General features: G+C 31.0%; 2 protein-coding genes across 2 annotated transcripts; one reads left to right on the top strand and one right to left on the bottom strand.

Annotated features, from left to right (window-relative positions):
* Positions 1–1,682: 1,682 nt before the first annotated feature.
* On the top strand, positions 1,683–6,395 carry LOC11414207 (uncharacterized). The gene is made up of 4 exons (XM_003588987.4): positions 1,683–2,005; positions 2,315–2,420; positions 5,010–5,153; positions 5,869–6,395. The coding sequence occupies exons 1-4, from the start codon at positions 1,731–1,733 to the stop codon at positions 6,130–6,132; spliced, it is 789 nt and encodes a 262-aa protein (XP_003589035.2). The 5' UTR covers positions 1,683–1,730; the 3' UTR covers positions 6,133–6,395.
* Positions 6,396–6,521: 126 nt separating this feature from the next.
* On the bottom strand, positions 6,522–10,871 carry LOC11417180 (probable protein phosphatase 2C 72). Its single transcript, XM_003588986.4, has 5 exons — positions 10,625–10,871; positions 9,737–10,042; positions 9,536–9,650; positions 7,108–7,331; positions 6,522–7,026 (listed from the first exon to the last, which is right to left on the bottom strand). The coding sequence occupies exons 1-5, from the start codon at positions 10,799–10,801 to the stop codon at positions 6,814–6,816; spliced, it is 1,035 nt and encodes a 344-aa protein (XP_003589034.1). The 5' UTR covers positions 10,802–10,871; the 3' UTR covers positions 6,522–6,813.
* Positions 10,872–17,795: the final 6,924 nt, after the last annotated feature.

Here is a 17,795-nt window from a genome sequence, read left to right as displayed (position 1 = left end):
TATTGTTGGTTTGTTTATTATTGTTGTTTTTTTCTTTTGTCATGTAGTCGTGGCCCGTGTGACTAAAAATTCTCCTTTTAAGGAGAATAAGCGAGGTGTTCCGAGGTTTAAACCACAACTAATACATATATTATGTAATGTTCCTATAAACTGAACTAAACTTACGATGATTTGTTGTTGTTGTTTAAACTAATAATTTTTGTTTGTATATAAAACTCTTATAATACAATTCTTATACAACAATAGTGTTAAGGTTTTTGAAACAAAAAATGGAGTTATGTTTTTTTTTCCCTTCTTTACCTTTGGGACTACGACAAAGACTATGGTGGGAGACCTCTTTAGGTCTTCTACCGTATGAGACTTGATTTTTTTATTTTTATTTTGCAAAAAGATTTTGAATGGTTGAGATTTGTAGGTTACTTGACCCGCTAAAATTCTTTTTTTAAAATATATATATTGATTTTGAAAAATCTAATTGATTTTAGAATTATATAAATAAAAATAATATTAGTAATTAATCTTCAACTTAGTCATCAAATTTTTATTTCCTCTAAAATTAATCTTCAATTTTTAGTCCCTATAACATTTTTAATCATCAAATTTGGTCTCTATTTTTAAGTCAATTCATGTGTAATATTTGTACTTATTCAAAAAAATGTATAATATTTGTATTTTTTAACGAAATTGTCAGTAATATTCACTTCACTTTTACACATGTGTAAAGGAAGGGTAATGCATGTGCGGATGGCATGGCAGATCCAGGCCTAACATTACCTCCAATTTTTTTTTACTGGCACCACTCCATACCCAATGAGATGGGGGAGGAGTACATTAGATATAGGTTGGGTATTCCTAATTTTAGGTTTGTAAATTGATGAAAAAGTATTGGCCTAGTCCCCTTTTATTTTTTGTACTCCTTTTTCTTTTTATTGATATATATATATATATATATATATATATATATATATATATATGATGCTCTATGCATCATCTTTTATTGCTTAAAAAAAATCTCTTAAAAAAATTATTAACTCAAATTATATTAACTCTAACAAACTGGACGGTAATTATTCCAACAAAAAAAATATTATAAATCATTTAAAAAATAAAATGATATGTTTTATGGATAATTGCAAAGTAATATAATGGGCATGAAATTATTATAAGAATTATTTATATACTTTTTTACCTCCTAAATTAAGTAAACAATGTATATCACCTATAAAAGCAAGTCATTTAAGCCGTCTAAAAAAAAAAAAATGTGGTCTCTCACGGTAGCACCTTTCTAGTTGAGGTCTACTTTTATCAATATGTTATTCTTCTATGAAACATAATAATTTTAATATATTAGATTAAATTTAATTATGATTGAAATTAAATATTTTATATTGTATATAAGTTAAAATATTCACATTTTTAACTTTAAAATATAAATCAAATCCTATTAAAATATTTTTAAATTTAAATGGTTATTTTTTAATTATATAAAAGAAGTTTAACCATCCCCGTGAGCTTAGCTCAGTTGGTAGGGATATTGCATATTATATGCAGGAGCCGGAGTTCGAACCCCGGATACTCCACTTCTCCACAATTAAATTGTGTGAGCTCTAGCCACTAGGCTACTTGACAAAAAAAAAAAAAAAGAAGAAGTTTAACCAATACAGAGACGCATATATAATCGACACTTGAGAGTTACTAACCGTTTTGAAAGCAAGCACTGGAATTTGGGGATGGAGGGCGGTGAGAACATTCTAGATGCTATTATCTACGAAGAAGATGATGTTGAGATGGTTGACGTTGAAGAAGGTGAACTGGTTGAAGAAGAAGAAGACCATCATCGAAACGGTGTCGCCGCCACACAGGATCATAATCTCATTCATGAAGCAGAAAATAATCGCAATGATATTAATCAAAAACCAAAAGCTCTGAGTAAAAATCGGAAGCGTAAAAACAAGAGAAAGAGAAAGGCTTTAGGAGGATCGGATGCACCCATCAACATTGACAGGTTTGTTCACTCTTCCGAATTTCAAACCCTTTTTTTTCTTTCTCAATTGTCTATCTTTATACCTAATAGTGCTGAATGTGTTATGCTGATTGTGTTTTATTGGTTTAAGCGTTTGATTTGACTTATTTGAGCTTATACTGTTTGAGAGAACTTATGAAAACAACTTATTACATGTTCATAAGCTGTTTTTAGCTTATTTTCAGGGCTTTGAATTTCCTTGTTCCATTACATTTAATCATGACTCTCTGATTTTTCCGTTTTGACATGAGTAAATACATGAACTTCTAATGAATTATGTGCTTTTTTCAGGTTTGTGATAGAGACATGTCGGCGTCTGAAAGAGAAAAAGTCATACATGGTATATACAGCTTTAGGTTGCCTTGGGGTTTCTGCGTTAAGCGATATCGTCAAAGAGGTATTGGAACCTTATACTTCCTTGCAATGTTGTCTAAATTTGAGTGTGATGGGGTTGCTTTATGATTGTCCAAACTGCATAAAATTGTGACTGCAAATGCAGTTGTAGACCACAATTTGAAACAACTTATGAAATTTTGTATGAAATATCATAGCCATTTAGAATGTCTGAAAATAATTTAAAAACAGCTTGACCAGTTTTATCAAATGGAAAGGAACCACCTAATTATTAGTGCATTATATGGATAGTATTGATGATATATAGCCGAAAAATTTATTCATATGAAACCTGATATGTTAGTAATTGAAGAAATTATCTACTCTAATTGTCTACAACCCAGTCCCCTTGATTTTGCTTCGTCAAAAGTTGCCCAAGTAATAGTCTGACATTCAAATGTGCGAGTTTTTATTACCTATGCATCCTGTTTTACTTGTAGGTTCTCCTTTTTACACTGGTTTCATAATTCTGAATCCTCGATGTTCTTTTGACTGTGTATTGCTAAGACGTATTGATATTTGGGTGTGAGTTTGAGGTATGCACAGCTGATTTCATAATTCTTGTCATACTTCCAGTACTTGTCTATTCTCCTTATATTGATTTTATAATTCTAATTCTTCTTATTCTTTTAATTCTATCGAGGCTTCTATCAATAGGAAAGATACATATTTGTTGGTGTAAGTTTGAAGTATATGCAGCTGATTATGAAATCAGCTGTTCCAAAAGTCTTGGAGAAGTTCATCCCCCTTCCTTGTATCTTTCTTGGTAGCTTCCTTTCTGCTGTGTAATGGATTTCCAGCAATGCTTTTTTATTATGCAACATTCCAACTAGCTCTTCAAGTTGTGATCATTTTAATCTTTTTGCTCAGTTGTCTTTCCAGCAATGCTTATCTCTTGATATATTTACCATGCCTCATCTGTCTTTGCACTCACGTTTTGTGGAGCCCATGTTGTTTTTTTCCTTGTAAGATTTTTTTTTTTTTTGCAACGTGCTTAAAGTTCAGAAAGCTTTAGCTTGACGAGAATTGTTAGAATTATGAAAAATATCTCAAATATCTTGATTACATCTTAGAGTAATTTAAAATATCAAATGATTTCTTATGATATGAAATGTTTCCTTAGGAATTTGGATTATGAGTTCAGTACTAGTATAAATTAAAGTTAGTGATTTTGTCTTCTATAATACATCATATACGTTTCATTATAACAGATGCTTCACATCAACATAATTACTCAGTTTGTTTTATCCTTTCCTTCTGTGCCTAAATCCGTATTATTGCAACAGATACTTCGTGGATTTTCTAATCTTGGCTTGTCACTAGCTCTATAATCTCTCTTCATCTCCCAGTAAAATGTGCATTGCATTGTATTAAAAGAAATTGTTCTTTTTGTGATTTTCCTTTTAATAATTTCCCTTTATTGATGGGAATGCGGAAGATTTCGAGAGACTCTGCTTGGAAAACGAGTTGATTATTCGGGGCGTTCTGTTATTGTCGTAGGTCCATCACTTTCATTACATCGATGTGGATTGCCCCGCGAAATAGCAATAGAGCTATTTCAGACATTTCTAATTCGTGGTTTAATTCGAAAACATTGTTTGAGGAAAACATAATTTACTCACCTCTTCTCAGAAAAGGTTAGAGTTCAGATTCTACCTGATCTGGTTCAGCTTGACCTGATTATGCTTATCTATTACTCCCTAGAAGACCATACAATACAACCGTTTACAGTTTCTGATGTGTTCAGTTTTGTACCCAACCTTGTAGATTTTAATCAGAAACTAGTTTGCTCCTTCCAATCCTATGTTTGAACTTTGATGTTCCTGGCTGATGAACACCTTCAGTATTTAATTATTGTACACATGTTTATCCACTTCAGTTTTCTCTCGTATAAAAAGAGCAGCGAACAAAGCCAGCCAAAATTGAATTTTCCTAAATATATCATATTATTATTTTGATTGTTATCTGAATTTCATTAACATTTTAATTTTTTTTCTGGTTTCTAATGAAAATTTATTGCTGGGTAAGTAATAGTAAAGGAACAATTGATGGCACTAAGTTAAGATTTTAGTGTAAACATGGTAGGAGACAACCCTAATATATGTAGGAGAATCAAACTGAAGGTTCTTGGTTGAAATCTAAAATATTGTTGGATGAGAGATAACCCCCCCCCGTTTTTTGAATGGCAAACTGATGAGAGATAACCCTAATATTCGAAGCCACCCTTTAGGAATTTTGCACTTGCTGCTGCAGCAAGGACTTTGTTGGTTGAAAATCTAAAATATTTGTCCCATAAACGTATTAGGTATTAGTTCTCCATTTCTACTTAATTCCATTTTTTTTTTTTTTTTATGAATTTTGGATTATTTTTCTTCTATGCCACATTATACTCTTCATAAATCATAGCGGATAATGTCCTTTGTTTCTAGATTATATTATTATTATTGACTTTTGTTCAAAATTTTTTATTATTATTGACTTGCTTCTCAAAATAACTGAACTAGTCTTTGGGTTTAATTATGTTTGGTGTTCTTTTTTAAGCTGTCCAATTTGGTACGTCGCAAATTTGTATAATTAACTGTTAAACTCACAGGTAGACGCAATACAGTCCTGTGGAGGCCAGCAGACAGCTGATGGTAAGCGATTTCGGACAGGGGGTGGTGTATTGTGGAACATCATTAAAGTTCGAGAACCAAATGCCTACAAAGAGATAATGAAAAAAGCGAGGGAGTTTGAGGTGTGTGATTGACCCTAACTCTTTACTGCTTAAACACTTGTTTTTTTTTTCTTCTTTATGTTCCCTGTAGCACAATAGTGAGTGTTTGGTGGGGTGAATGTTTACAAACTTGAATTTTTCAAAATTGATTGTTAATAAGTGAGTTTGAAGTTGTGTTTGGAAACTTTTATCTTAAAAGCAAGTTTGAAGTAAAGCCTAGTAAAAATTATAAATCCAATTCAATGCAAAAGTCCTTTTTTTCCCCCACTTTTAGTCTGATGGGTTTTGAAGACTTAAAGCAGTTTTACTTAGCAAGACCCTAACATAAAAAAACTGGAAAAAATTTAGCTGGTGATTTCAAACCTATGTTTTCTACAAACGTGAGTTTAAGCATACAATAGTCTTTTGGTAGCAATTCCATATATTAGACCGAGGCAGTCGAAAATAAAACTAATACCAGATAAATGAAAATTGTTTATGACTTTAATGTTTTGCTGACTTTTGAAATAGCAGGCAAAAAATTTGAAGATTTTGTTTGATATTATCATTTTCTTAACCAAGACTGTTGTTTATATGGTTCTAGGCTGCCTCTTTTGTAAAAGATAGAAGCTGCAGCTTTTGATGTGTTAAATAGTCAATTGGTTAATGATCAACCAAGGCCATTCAAATATTATTTGCTTTGTAACAATTAGTTTATCTTGTGTTTGCTCATTTTGTCTTCTTTATAATAATACAGAAGCAATTCAGGCAGCCAAGTTTTAAGCAGCCATCCATGCAAAAAGAGGAGGATTCTTCTCAAGTGGTGCCCTGTCCATCTTCTAGTGCGCATCAGGGAAATGTGTCTGACAATCCTACTTGCGCATCACAATTGCAAGATCAAGATAAACCACCAGGTTCTGAAAAGAAACGTGTTCCTGTTCGTGACAGATTAAGGATACCTGTTTCCTACGATGATGATCTGCTTGGAGCAACGGTTGAAAATGATGTAACCTTGCCCTGAATGGAAAAAGCCTTCATCCTGTAACATTTTTTATTCATTTCTACAAACCTTCTTTCTTCTTTCCATACTCTTCTTTTTCAGCCTTATTTTTGCTTGTGACAACAAGTTCACAGATGGAGCAGTATGGTTCCATTTGGATTTTGCATGAAAGATTTGCAGTTTCAAAAGATAGGACAATTACTTATCATAGTTAACTGGCATTTCAAATTTTGATACAAAATGTTTTAATAAAATATATACTGTTGGTAGATTGTTGTTGAAAAGTGTGGTTGGTTATCATAAATTTCATATGAATTATGCATCGAGGATCATAGTTTAACAAGATTATGAGTTAAATTATGAGTTAAACAGACGTTGTGGGAGTTGCTTGATCGATCAATCACAATATCTTGATAGGAGATGCAAATAGTTTCCACATCTCATAACCAAACATGCACAAAATCTATAAAATCGACAATTACAGCCTTCATGAAGTGTATATTTCACATTAAAAGTGTGGAGTTATTTGTATATTTTGAAACTAATATGACCATTGTTTATGCACGAAAACAAAGGTTTACTCGATATTGCAATTGTGTCCCTACATTTGGTGTACATGCTTTCTGTGTACTGTGTAGCGTGTTTTTACAAGACATTGTAGCTTGCCCTTTATGTTTAGAAGATAACTAGTGGAAGGGCCATTTAACCTAATTTTCCACTATCCATATACTCCAAGTTTTGTGGTTTCTTCTGCAGGAAATGGCAAACCACGGTGCAATCATCTACCCTAGAGGAAGGAAACTTCTTTGCCCATGCAGCTGTGGCTGCTTCCACCACTGCCCTTGCAGCTTCCTCTTCACTTTCTACCATCCACACAATTGATGCAACCTCTTCATTACTTAGTACATCCCACACCTATAAGCAAAAAATATCTATAAATAAATGATAAAGCCATTGAATTTGTATGCAAGTAGTAATAATAATCATAACACGTACCCCATCACTTGCAAGAACAATAAATTGGTCACTTGATGTTAAACGGTGATACCAAATATCTGGTGTAGCAATAACACCATGGTCTTTGAGTATGAAATCTCCGAAAGCTCGAGACATGGCTAGGCCAGGGTAGTTCTCGTTGGGCAACCATACTCGTTGGACATGTGGTTCTTCCTTTAACGCATAAACACAACCGTTGCAACTCCTTATTCTCTTTGCTTCGCCTGCATTCCAATTTAGGTTAGATACAAATAATTAAGGAGCGATGCTATTTCTAGCGAAAAATATGATCACGAATCTATCACCAATCAATTATGAGTGTGATATATTAAGCAGAAAACACAAATGGGTGGAAATAAAGTAGAAAATGTCTGCTGCAATTTCACCCATCTATCGTGATGTTTTCGTGAAAACTTTCTCGCGAGAAGTAGCATTTCTCATAATTAAATTTTTAACATTTATAGTACTCCTTGTGTCATTATTGACGTTTAACGTTAATATACATAGATTCAAAATATTAATTGATACTAAAATATTATTATATTTGGATTAAAATACGTCCGTGAAAATCAGTTGAGATTCATGATCCATCTATTTAGAAGTCTCTTATTTGAAATAATCTCATATTTTAAACATTTGTTTTTCATATAATTGTTAAACTAAGGTGTGTATGGAACAAAAAAATAGACCTTGAAGACATCATCATTCTAAAAAAGAGAAAGACAGCATTTTACTTCTTTATTATAGTAATCTTTGAAAACACAAAACATACTCAAATAAAATGATAATTTTGGCTTGACAAAAAAAAAAGGCTTAATTGCACTTTTGGCCCTCTATATTTTAAGAAGTTGCGATTTTGGCCCCCTAATTAATTAAAATACAAAACAGCCTCCTATGTATTGGATCTTTGGCAGTTTTAGCCCCCTAGACCAATTTTGACTCGGTCAACGCTGACGTGGCACTTCAAAGCCGCCACGTGTGCATTGTTTTAATTAAAAAAAAAACCACATATAAATTAAAGAATTAAATAAATGAAAAAAAAACAACAAATAATTAAAAAAATAAAAAAGAAAGAAAAAAAAAGAAGGAAATCGTGTTCCAAAATCTGATTCTCCATCTTCTTCCTCTCATCTCTCTCTAAAACACTGATTCTCTCTCCAAAATCCTTTGTTCCAAAATCTTGAAGTTTTCTGCCACTGCTTCATCACTACCATGGATTTGCTCCGATTGAATCTCTCTCGTATTCGAATTCTAACCAGAAACACGAAGAAGTAAAGTGACATTCTAATTTTTCAAACACAGGTAAACTAGTTGTAGCATTCAGGAACAGAGTTGATGAGGAAATATAAATAGAAACTATCATTATACTTTTAATAATGTAAACAATATGTGATTGTTCTGATATTTTTGGGAGATCATCAAGTTGATAATACAGGGAGTTCTTATTCATGCATTCAAGGTAACATGTAGGAGTTATTGTGTCTCAGATGAGGAATTTTAAAACAATTTTTAACTGATTCAAGAATTGATTCAAGAATAGATATTCATACTATTAAAGATTATTCAGATATTCTTGCATTATTCATGCTGGCACTGATAATATTGCATTTATAACTGCAAATTAACAAATAACTGAGCAGTTTATAATAAATATACAAATAGGAAACGACAAAGTAAGGGAGGAAAAAAAGAATTTATATGATAAATATATCAGGCCATTCGATTGTTAGGGAATAATGGAGGTGTAATTCTTATTCAAGTTATGTATAAGCAACATGCAACTAATATAGCTGTCTTGTTTTGTACCCTTTATATATGTCAAAGTGCATGTGATATGCTCCTTTTTCTTTTGATAAAAACGAAACTTTCGTTACGTTCAATAGAACATTATTTCATTATCGTGCTTGCATTGAGGTAGTCATCCTTTTTCCACTTTTTCTATGCTTCTTTCAATGGAGCATGTTCTTAAATCAGTGTTTTAGAGAGAGATGAGAGGAAGAAGAGGTAGAATCAGATTTTGAAACACAATTTCCATCATTTTTTTTCTTTCTTTTTTATTTTTTTTAATTATTTGTTGTTTTTTTCATTTATTTAATTCTTTAATTTGTATGTGGTTTTTTTTTTTTAATTAAAACAATGCACACGTGACGCCTTTGAAGTGTCACGTCAGCGTTGACCGAGTTAAAATTGGTCTAAGGGGTCAAAACTGTCAAAGATCCAATACATAGGGGAGCTGTTTTGTATTTTAATTAGTTAGGGATCTAAAATTGCAACTTCTTAAAACATAGGGGGCCAAAAGTGCAATTAAGAAAAAAAATGATAATTTTGTAATCAAACGTGAAAATAATAAATAAAAATATAAAATATTCCGTCAAACCAATACTTGAAAAGAAGCTGCATGGTAGTTAGTTTATGAGAGGAATCTTACAAGGCAAACCAGGCTTCAAATCAGTGGTTAATTGAATGGCTTTGAGTTTTTCATCTTGGATTGTTCCTAATATTGCTCTTGAGTCACCAAGGTTAACTATGACAAGACCTTCACCCTGATTTTATTGTTCTTTTGTTATCATATTTTCCTTAACAAAGATAAAAAATGAATTGCTAAATCTATATATCAAAGTTTATTTACCTGTCTTATGACAACTACAGCAGTGGTTCCACTACAAGAACAATCTAGATTCTCTTGTTTCTTCACCTCCTCATCCATTACATTGAAAGCTCCAAGAATAGCTTCTTTCCATCTTAGATAGTTGTTTGAAAATTTGTTTTGTTTGTTGTCAACACCATTTTTTGTTGTATGAATCTCCTCAAGAGCATTCTTTTGGCTCAATATGAGAGAAGGTAAAGTATTGTTTACTATTTTGCTTACTATATGTCCATTCTTTCCATGTCCATCATAAACACCACAAAATGCTCCATTTTCCATCCCATAATCCTTTTAAGAAAAAAGAAACAAAAACAAAAGATATGGTTTTAGTAATTTTATATGCTAGATAGATAAATAGATCATAGTTACAATAGTACATGACTTTTAAGAAAGGTTTGCAATTGCAATTTGAGTCGCGATATTAAGGTTTTTGGTATCTCTAGTCCAACGCGGCAACATTTTATCCCGATTACCATAATCTTAAGATCTTAAATTACTATACGCCTGGGTTTTGACAAAAGGTTCACAACTTCAATATGAGACGCGAAATCAAGGTTTCTTATGTTATGATACATAAAAAATCACAATTTTCCTTAATTGAAACAACACAACATCGGTTGCATTTGATCACAATTTTCCTTAGTATTAAAGATCACAACATGACTGCCGCTGCAATTTAAAACCTCGTAGCCATGCAAAGTTATCTTGAATTGCTACACAACTTGGTTTTAAAAATAAATGCTCGCAACATTAGTTGCATTTGATCGTATTTTTTCTTAATATCAAAGATCACAACACAACTACAACCGCGAATTAAAACCTCGTGATCGTGCAAATTATTTCAAAGTTATCCATGATTGAGAGACAAACCTGGTGAAGAGAGGCAGCATCTTGGTTGAGACCTTTAGTACCTTGTTTAGAGTAAACAGAGCAAAGTCTCTTAGTCTCATTTTGGACCTTGCTTGCTTCAAATATCATGACATTCTCATCATGAACTTGAGGGATTCCATGAATCTCTGAAGATGCAACGGATATGCAGATACCCATTCTACTTGTTATGCAATTATTATTTTTAATAATTATAAGTCCTTATTAGGCCTTTGAGGACCCTAATATATAGCAAATAATTGTTATAAATAAATGTCCTTATATGATAGCTTAAGCTTTACTTATATCAAATAATTGACTTTTTTAATGGTTAGTTGTTCAATTGGGTTGTCCCAATAATGGCTTTAAGGGACATTTGAGATGTATTCTTCCATAGCAATCACCAAAGGTGTATGACTTTCATATTTTAAAACTATAGTTTAGAATTACTATATTAATAATTAGTCCTTATTTGATGATGAAGCATTGACACATTATCAAAATATTAATTTCAACATCATGTACTTATCTTTTAAAGGACACCACACACATAATATAAGGGATTCAGATTCTATTTAGTAGAAAAATCTAAAGTCAAACAATTCAGACAGTATGATTAACATTGAAAGGCTTAAGATAAGAAAATTTTGTTTGTCTATTAAATTGATTCAAACTTAAAACTTCAGCCGTTTGATCTTGATCAAATAGTCACAATTTGCGTGACTATATGAATACCTATCTGTATTCAATAAGAATGCAAGTACATAACTGGATCTGAGTCACAATATAACGTGTTTGCAGTATTTTGTACGTTGTTTAATGATTTACACAACATAATTTTGTGTTATTTTATTTGTTATGTTTACATTCAAAGAGAACAATGTAATAAAATGTCTTGTGCTAATGTTTTTCTATTGAAAGATGTCTTATACTAACGTTGTGAAATAGACAAATAGTCATTTTGATCTTTAAATATGTATTTTGCTACTACCATGATAGTCCATGACTGAGCCTAAAATATATTAATCCCGCATTCTGTATTCCGTTACACATAGTAGTCCTCAATGTTAAATTGGGACGTTAATTGATGATTTATCGGTTGATATTGTGAGTGGATTGGCCAGTAAATATGAGAGAGTTGATTCAGACAGAGAGACATGAAGATTGGAATGATAAAGAAATCATAGGTTTAACTCTCTTAGTTTACTCTACAAAAAATAACAATCACCTTTGTCATTAGAAAACAACAATAAATTTTGTTCATATTTTTATGTTGTTAGCAAATTATTTGGTTTATTTAAGTGAAAATAAGCAAATATATTAAGCTCCTTGAAACTCATTTACAAAGGACGATTTTTAAACACATTAAAATAAGCCAGTTAGATCAAAATTAAATTTGTGTTCCTTCCTTCCTTAATTGTAATTTTGTAAATGATCCATGGCCATGTATGACAATTGTTTAATACGATCAAAAACCTCTATTGTCTCTCCATGTTCCCAAGTTTGCAACCTTGATTTCTCTTACACTATTGAACCTGTGCTGTATAAATATTTTCAAGAACAATAAGCATGTGCAACACATAAGTGGCCAAATTCAATGAAATATAAAAAACAAGTTTAATTAACACTTCATTGGAACAAAATAAAATCCAAAAAAATACAAGTCGAACTTTATTGATGTTACAAATCGTAATTAAACTACTCGCTTGTAATTCCTATGTCTACTCTTCAAATTGACAAATATTTCTTCGGAAAGTTCTTTACTAATTTGAGTCCATTCATTGCTGCTCAACATTTTCAACTACATTCTGAAAATTCACCCTCCTACTCCTCAAATTTTGTCCTTGGAGAAGGGATGATGATGGAGTGATGGGTGGGGCTGAAGAAGGGTTGAACATTAATGGGTTTCGGAGTTTGAAGATTTTTTAATGAACAAAATACTCTCCATTTTAAAATGAGTGTCACTTTAGAAAAAATAATTTGTTTTAAAAAAAATGTCATTCTCACTTTTCAATGTACTATTGCTTACTTTTTTCCAATAGTACCCTTAATTATTATTATCCACACAACTTCCAAAGTATCATTTTGTACTTTAATTTCTAATGATGACAAATGCACCAATAACTAACGAGGCTATTTTAGTATAAGTATCATATCTTTGGACAACATTATTTCATTTCTTAATCTGTATGCAATTGACTAAAGCGACACTCATTTTGAAACGGAGGAAGTACATCGCATGCATGGAAAAACAAGTTTAACATTGTATAACGGTAAAATTTGAGCGAGAGACTTATTTGATACAAGTTAAATATAGAGGCGCTATTTAGCTTCTTTTTTAAAAATAAAATTGGTATCCGATCTAAGAATCGATTAATCTGAAGGCACCGATCCACCACCCACTTGTGAGACCCAATTTAAAGTCAAAGCAAAGTTTTGTATGCCCACAAAAATTGGCACGAGAGAGAATTGAACATGAGACATTGAGAGGGAGCAAACTTCAAGATCTCAAGCCAACCCCAAATAGTTTTTAGCTATTAAATATGAAAAATGCTTCTTGTTACGAATCACAGTTTAATGAAACGCAGGAATAATTCTTCACCATTAGATTTATCTACAAGCAAAATAGCATACCTCCTTTAATATCGAATGCAAAGTTCAAATACAAAGTTACTATTATGAACTTATTAACATACATGTGCAAGTTTATACGGATTTAGATTTTCTCTAGTGAAAATTCTCTCAGCTTTTCTCCATTTTCAATCTCTATCATTAAAATGGTTGAGATTCCACTTGAGAGAATTCTTGTAATTTAATTCTCACTTTTTCTCTCGTATTTAATGGCTGGGATTCCACTTGAGAGAATTCTCAATGAAGAGAATCCACATTCTCCATGACCATTCAAACTATCTAGACTAGAAGGCAATTTCCAATTATTGTTTGTTATGCAATGACAAGCAACAAATCTCAAGGACAATCACTTGATTACGTTGGATTATATCTTCCTCGAAGTGTATTTAGTCATGGTTAATTGTATGTGACAATATCAAAGGCAAAGAGCAAAAAAGATCTTAAGATAGTAATTCATGAAAACAAAAATCAAGCATTGAAGTGTACCACCAATGTCGTTTTCAAAGAAGATTTTGAAAACTTAAAGTTTGTTGAGGAGAAATGATATTTGAACATCCATTTTGTGACAACTTTTATGATAATTTTCGAGTAAATAATCAATTTCCCCCTTGAAATTGTAAGTTTCATCAATTACCCCCTTGAAATTAACAAAATTTCAATTACCTCCCTGAAATTTCACAACGTTAGTCAATTTACCCCCTCCGTCAAATTTTTCTGTTAGTGAACATGACGTTTTGCAAATACCCCCATAAAGTTTTGCACTTATGTGCAAAATGCCCCCAAAACTTAAAAATTTATATTATTTTTTTCTTAAAAACAAACAATTAATAGTTAAATATTAAAACTAACTATTAATTTTGGAATTTGGGAAAACTACATGCATATATACATCAAAATAGGCTCCAAAATGGGGAAAAATATGTATTTTTTAAAGTAACAATAATGGGATGATTTGTGGATTATTATTGGGGGTTGTGTAGTTTAAATGGTTTGAGCAAATTGTTGAAGGAGTTGGAGGAGTTAAAAGACTAAGATGGTGAAGGAGAAAATATAAATTTAAATCTGATTATTAATTTGTTTATAAACCTCTAAAAATAATAATTTGTCTATTAAAAATAATCATTATTGTCACTTTAAAAATACACATTTTTCCCTATTTTGATGTATATATGTATGTAGTTTTTCCAAACTTCAAAATTAATAGTTAGCTTTAATATTTAACTATTAATTGTTTGTTTTTAAGAAAAAAATAATATAAATTTTTAAGTTTGGGGGGCATTTTGCACATAAGTGCAAAACTTCAGGGGGAGTATTTGCAAAACGTCATGTTCACTGAAAAATTTGACGGAGGGGGTAAATTGACTAACGTTGTGAAATTTCAGGGGGATAATTGAAGTTTTGTTAATTTCAGGAGGGTAATTGATGAAACTTACAATTTCAAGGGGAAATTGACTATTTACTCGATAATTTTCTCTCTCTTACTCATATTATTTTTTACTTTATCTCTCAATTGCTTTGGTTTCTGTGTAAATACATATTTTTTCTTTGTAAATTATGATTGTCTTATACGTTGTCAACCAAATAATTATTTAAATAACACTCATCTTTATTGAGTACAAATATTTATTTTCTTTTATGTTTACCGACAATAATTTTCGAAATTCTCTTGGACGCGTGCGAATGCACGGGTCTCTTATCAAATAACTAAAACAATTAAGGATAGAAAAACGTTGTATAAAGGTCAAATTAACTGGGGGACGTAGACTAAAATCGTTTAGCAGAGATTAAAATAAGCTAATTCTGATCGATTATACAGTTCCATGGTAGAAAAGTATTCTATAACCAACCCCAATTGATACTCCAGATATACTTTCACCCCCACAATACTCAATATACTTTGTTGCAGTTAGGGTTGATCAATACAATATTTTCCGTCATTTTATCGGACATGGTCGTGTAATTAGTCCATAATTAAAACCTGATTCTACACCTTCCAGCTGCCAAATGTTTTTTTTCCTACTATAACCTCACTGAAGCTCAATTAACAACCGATTTTAAAATAACATTCAGTGCAATTTAGATCGGCTTATTTAAACACATAAGTTTTGTATGACTAATTAGAAGAACTTATGACATTGTTTATCAATTGTTTTTAGCTTGATTTCACAAGATCTTTAGAGATAGTTTATAAAAACAACTTAAAAAAACGAGATAACTTTATTTATAATTTAATATAAAGAAGCTTATACAAAAAAAAAAAAAAAAAAAAAAATTGACAAAACATAAGTGCTTATGTTATAAGTTGTTTAACCAAGCAAGGCCAAAGTCACTTAAGCAACATATTCTTTTCTTAAAGATAAGAACATTAGATGATGATGCTTTGCTCTTTGTTTACAATATTTTTCTTAGGCATGTCAAAGCAGATCTATATGTTGATCGAACAAAAGACCAATTCAGTGCAACAAAAACAAATCTACCTCTTAACAAAAAGAAAATAACAAATATAGCTGATTGAAATTTGAAGGGAACCATAAAAGATAAGGTTCCTCCAATCGTGAATCAATAGCCAATTTGTATATAGGCACACTGCAAAAGGTAGCTTATTTTGAAATTAATCAACAAGCACCCGTGTCTGACTTAAATGCCAATGAAAATAACAAAAACTAATAGTAAATAATTAATGAGTTTAACCAGAAATTGTGTCTTGAAACTATTGAAATTTGTTTCAAGGATCTTCATCTGGTAATTTTTAATTTAGGCTCTAAGCGGCAGTCAGGTGACTATTAAATATAAGCCCCTGCTGTTGACTCGAAAAAATAGAGCCTTTCATTTTTCATATCATCATCATTCTAATAGTTAATTGATTCATGATATTAAACACCTAAACCAAAACTAGACCTGAGATGGAGGAAGAGAAAGACACAAAAAAAAAAATCTAACAATAAAACATTGAAATCTATGCTATGTTAGGAAAGTGTAAGATTGTAGCTTTATGCATCTGTGTTAGAGTGAGTGGCCAACGCCAGAAGAAGTGGTAATATATACACTTAGGCGGAAACCCTAATGTTGTTATGGGCCAACAAGATCAAATACGTTTAATTTGGTTTGGGTGTTTTACCCATGAATAAATGGCAATTGCTCCATGTACCCTCCCTCCAGGTTTCTTAACCTTGAAAAAAATTGATCAAAAGATAATTTTCGACGGATTTTGATTTTTGAGTAAAGAAAAAAGTTTGAAGAATTTTTTTTTGACAGAAATACATTCTGATCAATATATGAGTTTTTGAGCAAAACTTATGGCCCATAGAGTAATGTCCTGAATATAAATTTTCCATTATTTTTAAAAATTATTATTTATTGCCCAGGACAAATGGAGACTTTATCTCTTAAAATTGCCAAAAGAAAAGAATTATCACTTCAATTTCTATTTATTCCAAAAATGTCTCGCAAATTCTATCTTTGTTTTTCTTTTCAAGATTTTCGCACTTGGTACGAAAATTGTTTTTATGGTATACAATTTTACAAAAAATATCAATATCGTAAAGATGACTTTTACACTAGTAAAGAAAAACATAAACTATAAAAATATGAACTCTACGGATACTGTGTAAATTAAAATATATATATATATATATATATCAATGATATGAAGTTGAATTTATAGTAGCTAAACGTGTAATGATGAAAAATATGAATTTGAAAGATGAATTTTACAATAATCGTGATTTCCCCTCAGAAAAATACTAGTGTTTTGAAAAATAACAATCTTATATCTTACTTGCTTCTATCTACAGCTCACAATTTTTTTCAAAAAACTTTTATTCGAAATGAAAGGGAGGAGAGATTGTATATATTTAAGAGGAATGACTATTAGAGAAAGTGTTTAGAAAAAAGTGTTGTTAGCACTATTTATATATTTAATATTTGTTTTGTTTGTTTCGACAAAGGAATAAGAGAGCTTTTAATGGAGAAGTGTACATATTTTGAGAGGAGAGCTAAAATTGACTGAAGTGGGATTTTGCCATTCTTTCTTCTTTTTCAATGAGTTGTGTTATTTGAACAACCATTTGATGACAATTTTTGGAACAACCATAATTTTACAAAGGAAAAATGGTATTGACACAAAAATCAAAGCAATAAAAAGAGAAAGTAAAAACATAATGTAAATATGAGACAGAAAGTTGTTACAAAAGTTGTCAAAACTGGTTGTACAAATATCATTTCTCTTCGATAATAAATTATCTTAGTCATTATATCAATATATATGATATGATTGGTCATAATCAAAACATAAAACCATGCGACTTATTTGAAGTTTTTATGCGATGGCTAAATGACTAATATTGGTCGTCTATTTATGAAAAAAATAATTCTTAACAGATAAATCTTTATGTGATATATGTTGACAGACCTTTAGGTGTGAACGAAATGAGTTAACTTTTACTAAAACTAAAGGAGTTAGTCTTCATCATACAATCGTGTATGTGTGATTAAGATTGGAATTATATAATCACAATCACCTCATAATTAAAAAGTTACTTGA

This window comes from Medicago truncatula, chromosome 1, assembly GCF_003473485.1.
Source record: "Medicago truncatula cultivar Jemalong A17 chromosome 1, MtrunA17r5.0-ANR, whole genome shotgun sequence".
Lineage (NCBI taxonomy): Eukaryota > Viridiplantae > Streptophyta > Magnoliopsida > Fabales > Fabaceae > Medicago > Medicago truncatula.
This window is presented reverse-complemented; position numbering and strand designations above follow the sequence as displayed.